At 37.0% G+C, this 21517-nt stretch overlaps 1 protein-coding gene across 2 annotated transcripts in view; it reads left to right on the top strand.

Annotated features, from left to right (window-relative positions):
- Window positions 1–21517, top strand: part of ptprga (protein tyrosine phosphatase receptor type Ga) — a 203587-nt gene that overhangs the window by 135229 nt on the left and 46841 nt on the right. For both annotated transcript variants that reach the window (XM_038286394.1, XM_038286393.1), the window contains exons 4-5: window positions 3481–3629; window positions 17696–17791. In XM_038286394.1, the coding sequence (XP_038142322.1) occupies window positions 3481–3629; window positions 17696–17791 (245 nt within the window). The remainder of the gene's footprint in view (window positions 1–3480; window positions 3630–17695; window positions 17792–21517) is intronic.

Raw genomic sequence — 21517 nt, 5'->3', positions numbered from 1 at the left:
TTGGTTACTAATATTAAACATTTTCCTATGTACTTTTTTATTTTCATTTCCTTTATTTCCTAATTATACAAATATAGACAGTTGTGTTGTTACTAGAGATGCACCGATCCAGTTTTTTTCGGCCAATCAGATACCAATACCTGGGCCGATACCAATCTGATTCAACTGTAGAGCAGATGAATTGTTTTTCTTGCAATGTGATGGTGAGTGGTACAGATATAAGTAAGCTTAAAATTATTTATTAATGAATAATCAGCAAATAGAAAGAAGTAGCAGTTCCTTGTAAAGTGCACTGGATTCTGATATCTGATTGGTACCATTATGTGTTTGATCATTCTTTTTGGCATCTGAAACGTGGAAATGTTTGGTTTATAGTTCAGGAATACATTCTAATTTTAAGGAAGTAAAACAGACTGAATAGAAAAAGAAAGCTTCTAGAGATTTTTTCATTCAGATGAATAAAGCTTTGATCAATCATCCTTTTAAATATGAAACTTTTACAATTTTACAGTTGATGTCCTCAATTGTTTCTCACTGCACATTTAGAAATGTATACACATTAGGCCACCCAATTCTCTATAATGTTCCTTTAGGTCTTGGATATGTTCTGTGACTAATAATCAAAGGATGTAAAACTATGGGTGCAAACATAAAAATATCTCCTAGTTCCCTCCATAGTGTGGCTGTTCTCACAATGACATTTTTATAATATTGAAAATGATATTCACCAGTGGTATATGCTAGATAAAGTAATAACTACAGCTTCTAAATATCTCCCTGTATAAACCGATTTAAATATAAATCCAGAGTTTTTCAAGCCAATATTTATATCCTTCCGAAGTAGATATTAGTTTCTACTTGCAATTAAATGTTAGAAGATGTTAGATCTTTTTTTAATTACTGTACCTCTACAGGAACCTTAACAGGGCCTTCTGCCATAAATAGTGTTCCTTTAAGTCCGTCTGGTTCTGTTAAAAATTCGTCCATCTTTTAGTTTCTGTAACTTAGTCAAATCTTCTCCAATCACAGTAATAATGTGCTCCAAATGATGCTGCTTTCTCCATTTATAGCTTTTTATCAAAGGATGAGGAGGCAACAAAACTTTTGACAGCATTTCTGCATAACAGAAGGAGTAAATATGGCTTCCTAAAGACTCACGGCTGTTTTCTCACCATGTCTTTCCAGATTCTTTTGATACCTTTGTCAAATGGTGTTAATGTGAACTAGCTTGCAGGTGCTGCCTGTGGTAATGGGAATCTGTAACAGAATGTCGTTTCTATTATTATGTCGGACCCTATTTGGAAGCACTCTCTGCAGTGTAATTCAACAGGATTATCACGCTATGATTCCTTCCATTGTGCTGTGCTGAGGAGTTACACAAGGTAACACCTCCATCAGCAAACGGTAACCGTCTCTCTCTGATTTCCTCCCAACCTTCAGTCATGGTTGCCCATTGTTTTTTAACTTAACCCTGTTTTTTTCCGCTCATCTAATCCGTGGAAAGCATAACATTCCAAGTTCAAACATGACAAAATTGAGCTACAATTGCATCACAAATGGACGATCGGGACTTGAACTTAATAGTTCTATGCATCTTTGCACTAACCAGCATGAAACTGTCAACATTCAAAGAGCCAGCCCCGGGCTGGCTACGATGTGTTTTCCTTTTATAGCAGGGCTTTATACAGGATATTAAATGCTATCATCTGTTTGGGCTGAAAAGCAAGTATTGCTCAGGCATTATAGACTTTTTTTATTCCAATCTACCTCTCCCTTATTTCTGATCTTCATCATCTTGTCTACATTTCCAGTATGTCATCTGAGTCGTCTGGAACACACTTGCGCTGGGCTTTGAGTCAAGTTCAGGACAAAATCATATTTATCTTACTGTTGGGTCCAGAGATCAGGCTATTCCCGTCCAATGATGTCTCTTCTCATATTGAATTGTGATGTAAACAGCGATGGCATGCCACAAATGGATTTTTTAAAATCTAATTTCATGAAAACAAACAGATCTTGAGGGGGTTTTTTTTAGCATCACATCTTTCTAGGCAGTGCCAATGTTTATCTAATAACCATGCATGTTATACTAGCAAGGACTTTCTCTTATAGCTTTGAAAGTTTTCATGCATTGGGAGTCACACATATAATTATCCAGCAGTCATCTGTAAGGAAATGAATAATTTACCACATGTCAACTGTATGTCTGCTTAGAGTCTTTGCTCGGTGTTATTTTTGAAGTCTCATTTTTCTGCATATAGTAGAAGTATTAATGCAATGTCAATATGTTCACAGGTCACATCAAACTCTACCAAATGAATAAGAAAAAACAACAGTTAAATGTGAAAAGGATAGAATCCCTAGAACATTTCTTAGACCAAGCAGTGGATCTTAATGATCTTACATGAGAGAAAATGTGAAAGCTCCTGCTATTCTGCAGAGGCAGAGCTGCAGCATTAGAGCCTCGTAAAAAGCTGCCATGTGGATAAAGATCACAAGGCAACCAGATGCCATCGAGTCTTCCTTACAAGTCGTGCAACAATTAGAGAGATGGTGGCTTTGACTGAACCTGTGCACTGCACTTCTCGCAGTCAACCGGGGATTTCAAGGACACTGGGGGGAAAAATGTTAGTGCTCTCTGAATAGCACATCACAAGCATCTTTGTAGAGGTGCATGCTACTAACGTAGCATTTAACGATTTCATCACACAGGCTTAAAGACACATACCATGTCAGGTTTCTGGCTTTTTGCAAGGGCTTTTTTCCCCCCCATGGGTCCTCACTTCACACAAAGTTGAGAATATTTGAGATTCGACAGCTTGTTAGGCCATTTATACTGTGAATGGAACTGGGAGAAAGGGAGATTGATCCGTGAATGTAGTGGTTGAATTTTTTTTTTTTTTTGGGTGTGTTAAAAAAAATGTTCCATCTAAATTCAGTTATAAAAATCGTCTAAATCATGCAATATTCTAAGCAACGCCACTCTAAATTGTACATCTGACTTTAAAAAGGAAAAAAATACAATCATCTAGATGGCTTCAAAAATGTTACCAATTTCAATGGAATGTCCTTTTAATTAGAGCTAACCAGTTATAAAGAGGGTGCATAATTGTACTGACCTTTAAATTAATACACTATGGTAAAATACCAACTTGTAGCCTTTTTTTATTTCTTTGTTTTCCGTTTTGCAGAACTGTACATTATGTCAATCAGACTAAAGATGAATCTTTTGTTAATTGATTACTTAAAACTGCCATTTTAACAGGGGTCTGTAAACTTTTTAAATGCACTGTTAGAAAAAGAAAGAAAATCATAATTAAAGAATAATAAGTGATTAAATAAAATAAGTAATTATTATCCTGGGATGAGCGTCTTTGTTAATTAAACACAATACCACAGTGTAATTTCCTTTATGCTGCATTTGTGAGTGTTCTCAAATATTCGTCTTTGATTCGTTTCTCCTTCCCTCTTTGTCTCCAGTGGCTGTGCTCCTGAAGGATGACTACTTTGTAAGAGGTGCTGGACTGCCAGGGCGTTTTAAGGCTGAGAAGATGGAGTTTCACTGGGGCCAGAGTAATGGATCAGCAGGCTCAGAGCACAGCATAAATGGCAGAAGGTTCCCCGTAGAGGTAAAACGTCATGTTGCTACACACAGTTTGACATATGTCCAAGGTTCGGTGCTGAAGGTCAGCACTGAATCGTTAGTGCAGTGTTCAAATAGATTATAACTTAATACACCTCCAAAACTGTTTAATTAATGAACCCTAAAGTAAAGGTTAAGGCACGTTTTGGCTTGTAGATTTGGCTGAAACCTTTTAGCGGTGAACTCACTAGTGCTTTAAGAATGTTGGTATTTAAACCCTCACAAGCTCTGGGATATCAGAACTGAGAGAATATCCTGACGCCTCTCAGAGTTTTACCCTTTTTACAAGATACTTGACTCTTTGAACTTTGTATAGAATCCATTAGGGGATCTTAAAGTGAATCCATTTCAGAGATGAGCCTAGAAATGTCGTTAGTTTTATATAAGAGAGACTTTCATACAACAGATACAATACTGTCACTTTCATTTAAACAGATAAGAACATTTATATTTATTCATCTCAATAAATTAGAGTACTCTAATATCAAGATAGATTCTTTTAGTATTTCAATTTAAAAAGGGAAACTTATACAGATTTATTACACACAGAGTAATATCATTTTGATACTTCTGGCTAACATCTGATAAAAAAGCCTAAAATACACTCCCAGAGAAAATCTGAGCATTACTTAAGAACAATAAAAAAGTTTTTTAATACATTCTAGGGGAAGGCTGCTGACTTGACAGCTGTCCGACAGGCAGTCATTAATGCAAGTGCTGCAGAATTTAAAACTCCTATACATTTACATTTTTCTACCTACTTCTCTCTTGTGTTTGCTACCTGCACTCTCCGTGAACTTTAACATTTTTGGTACTATAATCTGTTTGTCAGGTGTAGGCATCTCCCGTGGTGATACTTCAGCCGATTGAGGGAATATTGCATTTGCATGCAAAATGTAAATTTATGACTCGGGGAATATATTAGCGAGAGATTGTTGCATTCCAAATCAGCTTTGACAATCATAATCTTTCTTACTGTGATATTGCGATGATGGTGATGATGATTTATTTGCAAAAGTTGAGCAGTCTAAATCTGACACCCTTCACAAGTGGGCCAAGCAACAAAACGTAATTGCTAAAGATTCTGGCTATTCTCATAGTGCTCCAAGCATATAATATATATACAAAAAAAGTTTGGTAGAAGGAAACAAAGTGTAGTACAAAAAAAAAAGATTCTAAATCAAAGTCCTTATCAGAGTTCTGAGAAGATTCACAAGGCGTGGACTATTGCCATTCTTCAAGACCCAACACTGCTGCATTCCTTGGGTAAAAATACACTTTAAGCAGAGCATGAAGAGATGAATGAATAGACTGAACTATCAAAGAGTTCTCAAATGTCCTCAGTTCAGCTGAAGTAAAGATTTGCATTTATTTGGAAATCCAACCCCCAGACACTGGAGGAAGAGTGAAAAGGCACAGGATCTATCTTGGTTGTGGTACAATTTTGTATTTCAGTTGGTCATTCTTCTTCTGCTGATGTTGGTCCACTGTTTAATAAAGTTGAAAGTCAGCTCAGCTTCCCTCTGCCAACAATTTTCATGGAGATCACAATCAGAATAAACTCTATTGGCCACATGTGTTTGTGTTCCTGTTTATGTTACCTATTTAGGGTAATTTTTGGTATATTAACTAACTTTCTGGGGACATAAAGGCCTTATGGGGACCAAAGGCTGGTCCTAATATGGTGGATTCCCCTGTTTACTGTTAAGGAGACAATTTAGAGGAATGGTGTGAATTAACTTTAGGTTAAAGTTAGAGTTAGGGATATACTGGTATTAGTTAGGGTTAGTATAAATTACAGGGTTGGGCATAAGAGCAATAACTAAAATGAATTTTAGTGAGTGTAGTGTCTGGATAGAAAAACAGTAAGTGTGCAGATGTATGCGAGTATCAGTAGGTGTGCACGTGCACACAAGGAATTTGACTTCGGTTTAATGGCTCACATTGTAAATCAACATTAATCCAACATGATAAGCACAAACTGCTAAACATACCAGGACCTGGTTTAAAGACTTAAAACTAAAACTAAAATTAAAGACAATGCTGATTAGCCAACTAGCTGGCCTTACCTGAAACTAATGGAGAATCTTGAGAGCATTCTCAATAGGAACTTGATAGACACTCGACTCAACAATGCAGATAAGTTAAAGGCCACCGTAGTGTTAATATAGCAACATGGTTGCCGTAACAGTTGAGCAGAGCTCCAGGCTCATCAGCTCCATGCCACCATGAATTGGTGCAGTGATTCATGCAGGAGTCACTCCAATGTCACTGTGTGTTTGTTTACTCTTATAATCTCAGCTTCACTTTTTGATCTGAATGACTGACAATATTTAGCTGTGTTTTGCTATTCTACCTTATATAGATTCATGTTTAAGTGGCAAATGTAAGAAAAAAGTCTGCTGGTAGGCTGAATGATGATACATATTTACAGAAGTGCATTTATAATCCGATTATTTAGAGTTTGTGTCCTTTTATGCTTTTAAAGTATACATAAAACTGAGTCAACATATTTTTACTAATTAATTCAGCCTTTTTAAAAGGTTATTGTTAATATCCCAGAGGACAGCCTTATACAAAAGCTAGTAAAAATTCAATCCACATCTCTGCCCTTTTATTTTTGACAACAGTTTTTTGTATTGCACCAGGATTTTATTGCAAATTGGGTTTGTGGAATTTTGAAAGATGTGGGAATTTATCAGATGGGCAGGCCTTTACAGGAATCACTCAAGCTGCAGTACACAACTGAGTGAGAAACTGGGGAACAGATTGGCAGTAATAAAGGCAAAGCAACAGAAATCATCAAGAACTCCTATAAAAGAAATTCAAAGGGTATAAAATTCTGGAACCCTCAGTGATTTTCTTTCTGAATAATGGATTAAAGAACAAATCTCCATCATGCAGGGAATAACTTTTTACTGGCTTTTATTCCTTTTTATCATTTCCAATACTATTCATTTTCATTTTTTCTATTGAATTAGATAATACATCATATATCTCAAATTCTGTAGGATTGAAGTCAGGTTCCTTTTTTGTTTCTGGCAATTTTCTATAAAAGCCTTATTAATTAGTGTACATTTGCAGTAATAGTCTATAGAAAAACAGAAAATTGTAGGTTGTCTGCCTCTTCATTCTGAATCCAAACACGAAGCTAAAGGCGTCTTTCTGTTATTTTTCTTGGCCCTCTTCTTTGGAGCTTTCTCTTCTGCCACGGCTTTTGATGCTGAATGGCTGGGTAATTAGATTTATTTTTGCCACATCATTTTGTGTTCAGCGTAGTGTTAAAGGGCACCGGATTATATACAGCCATTATAAAGCTGTTGTGCATATGGCGCCTTTGATGGTGTGCTTCTAAATAATATGATGGAATTTACTTTAATGGCCAATTTGGGTTGCTGTTAAGAAAGTGGGGGGAAAGCAAAGAGAAGAAGAAAATTATGCCCTCTAGGTACATCATTCATAGATGTGAAATGTAGATTTTTGTTGCAAGGCATGCGTTTATGTGTAGACCAAGGTTTCTTCAGTGACTTCTCTGTAAAGGAGAATGGATTCCATAGCTCCTTTACTCCTACCCTACCCAGGTAGGTGTTGAGGCCTAAATAGCTCAGCTCATTTGGAAAGGGGAGGAGACAAAAGCTACACACTTTTTTATGTAAGAGAGAAACAAACTCAATTTTGCTTGATGGTGATCTCTGCGACGTGTCTTTTTATAGCTCTATAGGAAATGTGTCTAAACAGCCCGAGTAAGCTGGAACACCTGGACACCATATGCTAGAAAAGACTGCATAGAAACTAGTCAGCAAGCAAGCAGAAGAAAGTAAGCGAGCAGAAACTGAATATGCAAGTGAATGACTCAAACGCTCAGCTTTTGCCAGCTTTAAAGATAGAAAGCTTGACCTAGTATGCCTAAAGGACACAGATGCTCTTTTTTTTCTCTCTTTCTTGTTTTGTTTTGTAAGTTGATATCATATTTTAGAGGTTGTAAGCAAATGTCAGTGTCATGCCTCAGTCATAGCAACAAAGAGAGAGTGAGCCACAACATCCTTTTAAAGATATTAATTTTCACCTGTGTACATGGCATCAAGCATTAGACCAAGGAGCAACCTTCATTTTTCACAAGGTGTGCCTCTGTGGTATTCAATCACCTTTGATGCACAATGAGAGAAACCCACAGCTTGAACTCACAAGCATAGTCTGAAATAATAAATATAAAATATCTAATTCATAAATCCTTAGCTTTACAGGCATTCCTGCTGATAGAACTGAACCAAATTTAATTTTCTACAGCATGACCGGATAAAATAACTGATTAAAACCCTTTTTTTTATTATTCTAAAAGGAGCTAGGTTCTGTTATGCCGTGAAGGCTAGCAATTACATTACCAATAATTGGTAACTTAATTCAAATATATTTTTTCCCCAAAATATTCTCATTTATTTACCTGTGATCCTGGTTTGGACCAGTTCATGTGAATATGATATTAAGATGTTAAAGAAAGTAACCTCCTCTTAAACATTAGCTTGACCTGGGAGATGTAGTGGAATAATGTCTCACAATGAATAGAATGAAGTGGATTAATATCTCACAATAAATATATTCTTGTCACAATGGTTAAATGGTGTGCTTTAACATATATCTAAGAAAATAATGTGTGTGTGGCAGTCCAGAGGTCAAGATAAGATTAAGAGGGTTAATGCAAACAAAACATGGCAGTAGAGAAACCAAAGGTCAAGCTATACTGAAGAAGTCAATGTAAACAAAATGTGTATCACCATGGTCCAAAGGTCCGGAATGGGCAATGACGTGTAGCCATTTAAAAAAAAAATACGCACCCTATGGGAATTTCCACCAGTACATAATCAGATAAAAGAGATATCCGTGGAAAAGTACCTGAAATTACATAATAAATAGGAGGGGCTCAGGGAGGAGCCCCAAGACCCAGGGAGTGTATATAAGCAGACCACTTTCTTTGCTTTGGTAGATGTTGGCCGGTTAACATCTCATGTGTGGTGGACTTGTATTGCTGCAATAAACCATACTGGACAGAGAACCAGCTGCCTCTGCTTATTTTTGACCACTGTTGGAGATTTTTCAACTGCCTTTCCAAGAACTTAGGATTTTTTGAAAGACTTAGCACAAATCACTACGTCGTCCGGAGGACATCCACGACAGGGACCTTTCTTGTTCCTTTATAGAAGGAAACTTAGTCAAGAAAATTCTGTTCCTTCTCCTAAGTAAACAAGCAGCCATCAGGACTCCCTGCAGTTTGCTTATCTCCATGGAGTTGGAGTTGCAGATATTATCATACTCCTGCTTCAACAAACCCTCTTTAGACAAGGCAGACAACACAGTGAGGGTCACATGTTCTTTGATTTCTGTGGTGTATTTATCACAATTTAGCTTGACTTACTTAGTCGGACATTCTGGAAGACTCAGGTGGAGGCATCAGCAATCACCTGGATCAAAGACTACCTGACAACCAGACCCCAGTTTGTTAGACTGAAGGATCAGCTGTCTAACTAGGTAGTCAGCAGCACAGGAGCACCACAGGGGACGGTACTTTTACCATTTCTTTTCACTATGTACACCTCTGACCTCCTGTACCAGACAGAGCCCTGTCATCTGCAGAAATACTTCTGTATGTGGAGTTGTTGGGTGCATCAGAGATGGACAAGAAACTAAGTACAGGGAGATGGTGAACCGTTTTTTGGCATGGTGTAGAAAAAAAAATCATCTGATCTTAAATATATTTAAAAAAGGGAGATGATTTAAGATTTCTGGGGAAATGGGAATGAGTCGAATCCTATCAACATCATGGGAGAAGAGGTTGAGGTGGCGGAGGAGTATAAATACTTTATTGTTTACAACAGACTTGATTGGAGACACAACTGTGAAGGTGTCTACAAGAAGGGACAGACCAATCTGTACAGTCCCCTACCCTTCATTAATCTATAATTCTGTTAACAACATCAGGCTTTGTTGAAGGAAATAATCTAGAGATGAAGAATTCTCACAATGAGGAATTCTCCAAAAAATGAACAACATTATGGAAAACAGAAGACTGCTAAAAGTCTTCAGTCAAACATTTCTCCAAATTGGTGCAAGATAGACTGCCACACAGAATCCATTTAAATTCCCTTTAGGATCTATCAAATATTTTTCAATTGATCTGAACCAAACTAGATTATTTGCTTCTGGTAGATTTTATTAACTTAGTTTTCTTTTTCTAGAATATAACATTTGTCAGTGGTTGTTAAAGTAGATCATGTCCCTCTGGTTTTAAAAAACTCATTGTCACTGCTACAATAGCACATCAACCAAAAGCTATATGTTGTTAAAAGGGTTTAAATGAGCAGCCTTCTAAAGTAACTCCTCCCCAGAATGTGATGGTGTTTCATTTAAAATGTGCATATTTATATTGCTATTAGTATATCATTAATTCAGCAGAATTACATTAAATTAAATTAAATGTTTTTCTTACACATCAGGCCTTCCTTTCCCATGTGATGCTTGGCAGATCATGGTCCTGCTTTTTAAATACCCATGGTTGGCTGCAACAGTAACCTTCCTCTGCAAACATGATGGTGGTTTAAAGGTTTATGATGGAGAGTTTTCATGAACTACTGTGACATTCATGAGAGTGGAGGTGCTATGAGTCTGGTATTGTCTTAGTCTCACTTTGACTACATGTTGGCTGCATACTCACAGTCACAATGCTTCAAAGATCATTTTGAAAAGTGGGCTTATAACAAAGCATGGTTTATGAAACCATATCATTATTAAGTCAGAATATGATTGTTTTTTTTTTTTTTTATCCTAAAACTTAAAACAAAGTGTAAAAAGAAAAGATCATAACTTGTAATAATATAGTTTGATCCACTGATGTATTAAATTACTTATCAAATTTAACAGCCAAACAATCTCCTAAGTTATGGTTGTGCTTAATTCTTATTTTTTTTTAGTATGCTCCTTATGGAGCTCTGCCAATATAATATGATGGTATCCGCTTGTTAATTAGTCAGGCTATCTGCTCCGGTGCCACTAATAGCTTGAAAATACATTTTCCCACACAAAGCATTTTGGGGTTTTAAATCTGGGACTTTAACAAAGTAAAGCTACTTTAATAGAAGTATCCATCCCATCCCAAACAAGAACCTTTTAACAGAACCCAGCTTGCATATATCAGTCCCTAAATGAAGGCTTTTACATAAAAAATAAAATGTATTGTACTGTGTAATGGTGCTGCAATTAGAAAAAAATGTGATAACTTTTAATGTTGGACACAAAACAGTATTCATTTCCATTTTTGTGTTGTTTTACAAATTAAAATGTATATTATGATAATAGGAATATTCTTAAATTCAGTTTGATTTCCATCTTTATTTTAAGCTTGTTTCTATTGTTCTTGACTTGATGGATCTCAATCTTCTTTTGTCATAACTTTTTTTTTTTTACAAGCGCCACATAAATAGCAGGAGTCCCAGATGGGATTTATGTTTCGCACATTACAATGATGGCTGCGGAGGGAAAAAGTGGGTCACCAAACACCTCTCATGGCAACTTCCATCACACAGTCTTCAAAAGAATAAATAAAAAAATACCTCTTTCTTTTCCTGCAAAGGGACAACTAAGCAACTTCGGCCATTGTAGCCGTCAACTAGGAATGTTTAAATGCGTGACCCGCTACAGGAGAAGCAGAATTAGAGGTCTGCTTTGTAGAAATAATTCCCTTATTGATAAGTCAGAAAGCATAAATCAAGCATGATGTATTGTTCCACAGTGTGAAGCCGAAGGTATAAGTAAAATGAAATGATGAATGGTTGAAGGAGAATATGGTAGTGTCGGACCTAGCCTCTAGCCATTTGACTGCTTCATCTTGTAAGAGTTGTGTTTTTTTTTCATTTTTCATATTTATGACTCTGAACAATTTGATATATTTCAGATGACATTAAACCTGACAGGATGTGTGCAGCCACATTGTTTACTTTATACAGCTTGTATAAATGTTGTGCTCTGTGTACCCACTAACCTCTCAGAGTAGTGGTCGGCTTTGTTTTGTATAACATATTTTTGGTTCAAGATATGAGCAGCTTGACCAAGACGGCTGAGCTCCCAGACTTGTTTATCCCTGGACTAAAACTGTCCTCTTTTTAATCATCTCACTACAAATGAGTCACATTCATCCTTGAGTCAGATGTCAAGTATTTTTGCTTACAGTAGAGAAAAGGGGCTTTTATGTGAAGCTTGAAACCACAGATATTGGTTGCATGTGTAAAGGAGGTGAAAGACAAATTTAGTTTCAATGAGCTGTGTTATGAAGACAATCGTGCTTTTAAGCTTTGATATGTTTAACGCCCCCCAAAAAAAGAAAGAGCCCAATGGACTGCTTGGCCTGTGGCCTCCAAGCTTCATATTAATCTAACTATGGTCTTTTTCTTGGGAGTGAAGTGGGGAAATCGATAGATGGGCCACCTGTTCACTCAAATAGTGCTATGACAAATGAAAGTGTGAATTTCTTTTTCTCCCCTTGAGGTTCCTCAGGGAGAACTTTTCCTGTAATGTATTAGGTTGTCGCCGAGGTTAGATTAATTATACATGGATTACAAATCACACCTTGGAAGGGTGTACGTTTGCACAAACCAGCACTAAGAGCATATGAATAAGTATTACTGTAGGCATACAGTAAGGAAGATAAAAGCTTTTCTGAAAGCAAGTAAAAAGTAGGAAATAGAAGAGTGTCGGATGAGTCAAGACTGATCCCTTGACCCAGGCAGAGCCCAGGAGCTAAATGCAGTGCATAAGAATTGCGTACTGGAAATGAAAACCTGCTGCATGCATGACATTTTAAGCTTATCTAGGAGGAAAATCATCAATTCTGATACATGTGTATGTGTAGAAATAAGATGATTGCATATCTGTATTACACAGGACTGAAACCTAATATATATTCAGAGAAATAGTGTTTGATTTCCAGCTCTTCCTCCTTTCAAAGTCTCATGGAGCAAGCCTTTGCACCCAACTAACATTGCCTCTGATGTTCTCATCAGTAGGCTGAGATTCCTAGTTTTGATTAAAACCACCACAGTTTTACTGTATCAGGGACCAGTCGACTTGTCTCCATAAGAGAAAAAAATATCTTCTTGGGTTGGGCTTAGGTTTTGGATTAAGGTGTGAGTTGATTTCAGGTGTGTATTGATAATGGGTAGGGTTAATTACAGTTAAGACATTACTTGTACTGTATGTGTGCATATTTAGTATGTTGCATATATAAATACATCCCTTTTTTTATATTTCAATATCTATTTTTTTTACAAGACAGCACTGAAGATACTTTAAATTGTGATATAATGTTGTCATTTGTACACAGCTATTGTGCAGTTGTTATTCCTTATAAAGTTACACACACCCTTGACGTCTAATATAAATCACATCCATCATGGCGATTCGATTCCGTATCGATTTCCTTACCCAGCGATTCGATTACTTTCGATACTCAAGAATACACCACGATACGATTCCATTCGATTAATTGTTTTTTTTTTTAACACCTTACATGCTAGACAATGTTTCAAATTTGAAATAAATCAATGAAAGCTGTAATATTGTTATGCATTTTTTTTTTGAGAAACAACAACAAATAACAGAAGTAGAAAAGTTTCACTCCACCTATTCCTATTAAAACCTCATTCACTGAAAAATCATAATACCCCTGTGTTATAGATTCTGAAAGGCATTGCATCAAAAAAATACTGCACAAAAATGAGTGCAATTCAATACCTCGGCTCCAGAGTGTCGATGTCCCCGCCCCCTCCACAGACGCTCCGCTGCACCTCTCCCAAATTGTAGCTGACCGCATACAGGTGGCCAGGCTTGTTTTGTTTTTATGACCGAAAATGCGGAAAACAACTCGTGAAGTTAGACCTGCTAGAAGAGCGAGGTGCACAAGAACGCTGGGACCGTTTCCACCTGGATCCCCCCTCTTTTTGGCCCTCATGTCCCTCCGTTGTCAGACTAAACTCGCCCCCACTTCCTCACCGCCTCGACCTTATCTAGACCCACAGTGTGTAGCACAGACCACACTTCAATATTGAGCATAAATCAAAACTGTCTGTGTCAAGCTTACTGCAACACACTACTGTAAGAGTATAACCAGGAAGCGAGGTAGGAGGGCAAAATAGGTTTAGCGCCACCACAGCACGGGAGGAAGAATTACGCCCAGGAACAATTGATAAAAATAGACCGGAGGAAAAAGAAAAACATGAATCGATACTCTTGCCATTTATCCCTATGTACGCTCTGTTTAAAAGTTGCTTTTCTCATAGCTCATAGAAGCTTACTGTGTCAGCACGTCCCCCCTAACCCCTAAATCCCTCAATCACTATATAGAGCGGGGACTATAAAGTAGACTTTATAGTGAACTCAGTTAAGTTACTGTTCGGACAGATCATCACTACTTTTTGCTCCGTTGGTCACGTAATTCCTCTTCCACTGCATGCTGCCTCTGCCATCTTTGTTATTAGTCACCACAATGATTGACAATTAGGAGGACCACTTATTTAGATGAACCACTTGGAAATAAAAGATTTTCCTCTGTACCTTTAACCGTCGGTTTCTTTAGAGAGGCAGTGGGTATCTTGGAGGTGTTTTCTGGTTGTTGCCATTTGGGATTCTATCATTTAGGCCATTGTCAGAAGGGAGGGGGATCATGCTCTACTTTGGTAAACCACATTACAAGATAGTATTCAAAGCTCTCTCAGTGAGCGATAGATCCCCACAAGCAACAACAGTTATGCAGCCCCATACTGGGACACCACCTTGTTTGACTGTAAGACATGTAATCTTGGTTCCACCTCAAATCCTTAGCAAAATGTGAACCAAACAAATATACCTAAGTCTTATCAGACCACAAGACATGGGGCCAGTAATGGAGGTCCTCACTCTGCTTGTTGTCAGTAAACTGTCCTTTGTTTTCTTAAAAGATTCCTTCTGAATTCAGATCAATTTGATATAGAGTGACCTATGGTCTGAGCAATCAGGCTAATCACCCCTTCAGTCTCTGCAGAAATGCTTACAGCACTAGTGTGCCTTAAAAGACAGCCTTTGGATGTAACCGTGAGCGATATGCACTGAAATTATTTGTTTCAGTGAAATTATTTCAATAGCCAAGCCACTTTCGGCCATCTTAAAGGCGTCATAGAATGGAAAACTGAGTTTACATTGTCATAGATGAATAACGATAGTTCAGTGGGTGAAATGGCCCTAAAGAGAAGTTCAAACCCCATCAACACCTCCTTTCTCTGCAAATCTCGCAATTCTAAACTTCCACCATAAAACGGGTAAATCCAAACAAAGCCCCGAATTGACGTCAACTCGGGGATGTTGCCTTATTTGGTTCTGGCCTGTACTTTTTTGACGCTCCGAAATTGACATACAGACCAGCCCACTAGTTCACTGGCCCAAGAACATGAATGGAGGTTGCCAAGATGTAAGACACCACTTTAGCTGTTTAGCCTACAGTTGGGTTTACTTCTACAAGAATTACAAAGCAGGCAGTTTCTCTATTGAAAATGAGCCAGAACCACAGGCGTAAATGCAGTGTTCCAGGCTGCACGGAGAAAGGGGAAACATTTTTACAGTCTTCCCAAGGATCCGAAGACTCAACAGGCATGGATTATTTTTGTCTATCAGAAGATCCTTGCAAAGTTTGATGCTCATCTGTTTATTTGCTTAAAGCATTTTACGGAAGACAGCTTTCAAAATCTTTGAGGTGGTATGCTTCCCCCGCCTGCCTTACCGGGAAGCATGGGGCCGCCAGTGTCCAGGCTATCGGGTTCAGTCGCCCCTTCCCCCGCTGTCTCCCTGCCCACAGGCTTGTATTAGGGCTCATAGAACAGCAAATAAATGACAGTGAATTTATTACAGTAACTACTTTATATTGTATCAGATGTTTTGTCCTGTGAAAATATCTAAAAAGAAATGTACCTAAATGTTTGGGGTGTTGTCACTTTGCTGTTGAGCTTATAAACAGAGTATGTTAATTGGTAAATGACATATTTACAATTACATACAATGACAAAGTTTGTATTAGTGAAATGTGTGAAAAATAAAGTGCATTTTTCACATTCTTATCAAAGCTGCAATATCACATTTATAGCAGGGAAGGTATGCTTGCTCAAATATCTACATTAGTATGATTAAATAGTGGATGTCGATCTCGCGGTGATCACTATTGAAGAGAATCACTTTGTCTTATTTCTCCAGCAAACTCGGTGTGAATTGCCATGAACTTTAGCCTGTAAAACTTTAGTACATTTATTGAATGATACTAAAATGACTCCTGACTCATGTTCATGCTCATGCTCCCCGAGGAGCCTTGGAAAAAAGAAAGAAGAAGATAGATAATTGTGTGTGATAGAAGTGTGAACATTTATCTGTTAACAATGAAGTTCTTTGCTATCACAGCGGTAAGGGAGGAATACATTTTCCTTTTTCTGATATCATATCTCTGCATGCTGAAACTTTATTTTTGTAGTTTTTTTTGTCTTTGCTCTACATTTAGTTATCTGGGGAAATCATGCCAAACCTGACTTTGTTTTTCACCTTTGCTGTTTAAATAGGACATGGAAATGCAGAGTGACTTTAAGGTTTTTTTTTTTATTTTGCTTTTCTGCTCACTTTGTGCTGGAAATGAAGGGGAAAAAAAACCCTGGCTGATATAAACCGACTCGAGATTAAAGAGCGATTGTGGAGATGTGAACATCACGTTCCTGCACTTTTCAGGGAGCTCAAAGATTTGTCAGACCACCTGTCTGTTCTTATTTAAATCAACATTTTTATCTTCGGCTGCGGTTAAATTTTCCTGCAACAAGGAGAGTTTGTCAGCTCTTTCCAAACATACATTAAGAAAATGAGTAATCGAGTGATCCAAGATTTCTTTATTGACTCCTATGGAAGTGTGTAATTGAAAATCAGGTTTTATAAAGTGTGTTGTTAACAAGAACGGGTCACACGAGCCATTCTTGGTGAGTAAATGAAGCCTAAGGGGGCCAGCCTAATGGGGTAATGTAGTTAATAACATCTGAAGGGTGATGAATGGCCAGTCCTCTTTCTTGCTGAGTTCTCAGACAACAAATTAGTTCCATTAAAGGCCGCAGTTAAAGGAACTCTGAAAGAAGCTGATTAACTGAAATTATTTGGATTGAGTCATTGTGAACCTGGTTGGGGCCTGAACAGTTTGTGTAAATGGGACTTATCCTTTATTAGGTGCTTATTTACTCATTCATTCTAAGTTTGTTGTCAGCACAGTCAATTGAGAAAATGCGGTAACCTTCAATTTCCCTTTGAGAAAGAAAAAGAGGGGACACCCCCAGTTTTTAATTAAATCAACATCTAGATCCTTTTTTCTTATTTCCAATTAACTTGGTTCTGTAACATGAAAGGCTTTTTTTCAATTTACAGAGGCCTGAGAGGGAGATGATCGACAGCTCCAATTGCTACTTTTAGATTCATTTGCTGATTTTGATCAGTGCCACCACAACATGACTGCCTTGAAATGAAAGTAGGATTCTTTTTTATTTTTTTGGAGGGAAAAAGGCAGCACCATGACAGGTATATGATATATTCTCTATATGATGCTTTTTAAATTATATTCAAGCTTTGTTGTGAAATCAGAAGCAATGTTGTGGGTGATTTAAGGTAATTGGGAGTCATGATTAGAGGAGTATCATTCTGTTAGATCTTGGCACAAGAGGAGGGGGACGGCATTCACCCCCAGTTTTTCCCTCTCTCCTCGTTACTCTGTCTGTGAGGATGGTCGCCCTAAGGAATGGGATGCTGTATTTCTTTGGCAGCCTCCCGGAGTGGCAGCACACACAAAAAAAGACTGACACAGATTATGAGAGATTTATAGGAGTGATAAATACTCCCTCTTTTCTGCCCCTCAAAACAGCTTTTCATCAGCTTCTCAGTAGAGCGTCCAGATGATTGATGAGGGGACTGTTCTTTCTAGTTGTCCACTCCTAAAGCTGTTTATGCTCTGTTTCCCCATTCCAGATGCAGATCTACCTTTACAATTCAGACGACTTTGACAGCCTCAGCGCCGCCATCAAGGAAAGACGCATTATTGCTGCCATGGCTGTGTTCTTTGAGGTAAAGTATCAGAAATACAGGTAGAGATTGCCAACAAAATCTGCTAATAGAGTTAGACTCTTCCCTTTTTGTCCAAACTACATCACAATAGCATTTCAGATGCTTACAAGTTACAGCAACTTAAAAACTTAAACTATGTAGTGCATATAATTTTTTTTATGTTTATATTGTTTTTCATACATTCTCAATCCCCTAAAAAAAAGTATCTTACAATTAAGAGATTTTTTCTTCTCCTTTGGTCAAACTCAGTTTCTCCTTCAGAATTAATGACTAACATTTCAGTTAACTTTGGTATCCTATGCCTCATACTAATTAGCTTTTCAGCATTGAAACAAGCTGCATAAGACACATCTGGGACGTATATATAAAGCGTCAAGAATTCACCAAATATTGCACACAGGAATTAGCATTCAGCAAGTGTGGTCCACAGAGCAGCACCATGCAATATGTTAAAACATCCTCATGCATAAAAGGTTCATTTTCCTACCCACAGTTCAGTTTTCTCAGTGGAGTTGCTCCACTCTTGAGGGAAACCTCTTTGTAACAAGCTCTGCCTCTGGTTGCTTGGAGCACTTATGGAAAATGTTCCTGTGCAGAGGCTTATAAAACACCTGTATCTGCATAAATGGAGTTTATTTCTTTTTTTAAAACCTGAAATTTAAGGTGAATCTTAAATGAATGGATCAGAATTTGTCACACTGTTCTGTGAAAAGGTTAAACACCGTTCTTAACTTCTTGCATTAAATGGCACACAGTGTTTTCATTTAGAGAGGATTCAAATGTGTTGAATCCTGAAGCTAAAAAAGCTTCAGTCTCAAACACAATATATGGGTGGGTTATAAAACACTTTTTTTTTGTCTTAAAACACCCTTTTTCATCAGTTTGGTAATTACACAGAAAATCTTGTGAGTCATTTTTAGTCTTAACTCTTTAATTAACATTTGAATGTCAGTTTCATGACATCTGGTCTTATTAAAGTGCTGCATTTCTGCCGGTAATAATCAAATTATTAGAATATGTTGAATGTTATGTAGAAAATGAAATTTGAAATGCAAAAACCTGTATCGGTTGCCTAAATTAGCTAGGTAAAGAATGGACTCCACATAAAATATACAAATAACATTGCTTTTAAAGAAAACAATAGAAATATTTAGCAAGAATTAACAAGTAATTAACTGAATGAATAAAACAAGAAGTGTTTTATTTTGTAATATGGAAGTGTTTTTGAAACCATGTTAGTTTAAAGGTTGTATTTCACGATTTCTCTTTAAATGTAGGTTAAAAAAAAACACATAACTGTGTAAGTAGGAGACCATTCGACCCCTTCTTGTGTTCCTCAGGGTGAACCTTGTTCACAGCTCTGTTAATGGTCCATCTGCAGCACTCAGATTTTCTCAGTATACAGGGAGAGCTGTGGAGCTGCAATGCATGGCTGAAACCAAAGCACACTGGACACATAAACACTAGAGGTGCCAAAACACAACAAGAGGAAACTAGCAAGACTGAGCACACATAATGGTATTAGCTGAGCTTGTCACAAAGATTGGCTTATGGAGCAGCTGATTGATGAAATGATCCCAGTGGAACACAAAGCCGAACGGCGTTTGGACACTATACCTTTAAACTAGTTTTTTTTTTTTTTTTTTTTTTTTTTTTACACAGTCTTAAAATCATTTAATATACAGTTCATTTTGTAGAATGTGTTCATCATTAGTTGACATCTAAGCCATTATTACATTATAAAACTGTAGTCTTAGCTATAGGCCCATTCCTAATTTACAGAGGAAATTAAGATAGAGGGCGGGACTTCACATTCATGCATTTTCATAACAAACATCATATACATTTACAGTTGGGGCAACTAACTGGTATGAATGTGAAGGATTATAAAATATCTATTATTCTCTACGCTAGTTTATGTATCTTTCACTTATTTCCTGTAAACACTGCTTTACATTTCTATTAAAGATCTGTTTAATTCTCTATAGGAAAGATGTCATGTAGTTTATTTATAAACAGATGGCTTGATCTCTTCATTAATGATATGGTGGTTGCAGATTTTTTTTCTTAAACCTAATAAATATGATGTTTAGGATTATAATGTACATCAAACCAATTAAAAAGAACTCGGAAAGGTAGGTTAAATACGATTTATTATTTTTTTTTTTTTAAAGCTACTCTTATTCTCTTAAACATGTCTCATCAGAATGCATATCACTGTATGATATCACCAATATAACCAACTCTCTCGACTGTTTAACTAACCATTAGCTTTTTAATGTCCACTATTAAAGATCACAACAAGTTAAACATTAACTTGATTTCCTCTGAACGACTGTGTTACTTTGGAGATAGGAATTATCTAAAGATAACTGTGGTCTGCTTTGTTTTTCACTCCTAAACTAGACGTTAGTGTCAGCTTCAGGCTGCAGCTAATTTACATTTATCCCTTTAGGACATGTCAAGTACCATCAATATTAGTTTGATAACCAAAAACGTAGACTCTTTGAGATTAATGAAAAATCTGAGGTATAAATATGAGATTTATATAAGCTTACTTGTGGTTGTAATTTAGAGAGATAAAATGTTTCATTTCCATTTATCTATTAGGACACATTTGCTCTTGATTAGTAAGATCGGTCCCCAAGTTCAAAAGCACCTCTTTGATTGGTTGTACTTCTAGAAGCTTTACTTACATCTTGTGTGCCTTCTTCTATGTTACACTAATTTCTATTAGTGTTTTCTTAACAAGTATTGGCTGGTGATCGATGCATGCCAGCATTCAGCCTACTGGCATACCGGTAAGGGTCAGAAATCCGGCAGAGGGAGCTTGGAATGGGGACACAGGTGTTCCGTAATGTAGGTCTGTTCTAAGACAGTGATGAACCACATGTGTGCAAGGACCTAAATGCCTCCGTTGGGTCCTGACAGCCCTATTGCTTACTACAATTAGCATCACCATACACAATCCGCTGAATAGCAGTTTACAGTGTGAGTTTTTTTTTAAGCGGGCACACACACATTGGCTCTGATTTACCATTTCTAATCAATGACTAGAGTTCTTGTTGGGCTCCCCAAAGGCCTATTAAAGGCCTCTAAGGTGTGCATATTATCCACATTCAGCATTCATTCCCACACAATTATTCCTTTCAGACTGACCTGAATTAATGTTGCATAACAGTAGGGGGGATAGTCCCAGCATCCCAACACTGTTTTGTCCAATCTTGTCTCTTAAGTAGGACATTGGAGATATTTATTGGTCAAAGAAAATTGCCAGTAATTTCCAACAATAAAATGTAAGCTGAACAAATTACAGTAGAATGTTCCTTAGGGTTTGGGTGATCATTAAAGGCCTGGAAATATAAAAACAATTTGCGATAAAAAAGTTCAGAGAGATCCTTTGTCCACTCATGGCAAAATCATTTGTTTATTTATATATATATATATATATATATATATATATATATATATATATATATATATATATATATATATATATATATATATATATATATATATATATATATATATATATTAATAGCAATGCTAATTTAATATTTAATAACTTATCTGTCTGGTTTCTATTATGTGTTGATCAGGAATAAAATGAAACAGTCACGGCTCTGTGTGCAAGTTTGCTAACGTTGCAGCTGCAGCTCAGGTTTCTGTTATGTTAAAAGTGATAAGTGTTACTAGCTCCCAACCAGTCACATTTCTTTAGCAAAA

Source organism: Cyprinodon tularosa, unplaced genomic scaffold (assembly GCF_016077235.1).
Source record: "Cyprinodon tularosa strain WSP-4 unplaced genomic scaffold, ASM1607723v1 ctg224, whole genome shotgun sequence".
NCBI classification, from domain to species: domain Eukaryota; kingdom Metazoa; phylum Chordata; class Actinopteri; order Cyprinodontiformes; family Cyprinodontidae; genus Cyprinodon; species Cyprinodon tularosa.
The sequence above is the reverse complement of the archived record's forward strand: the minus strand, read 5'-3'. Positions and strand labels throughout refer to the sequence as shown.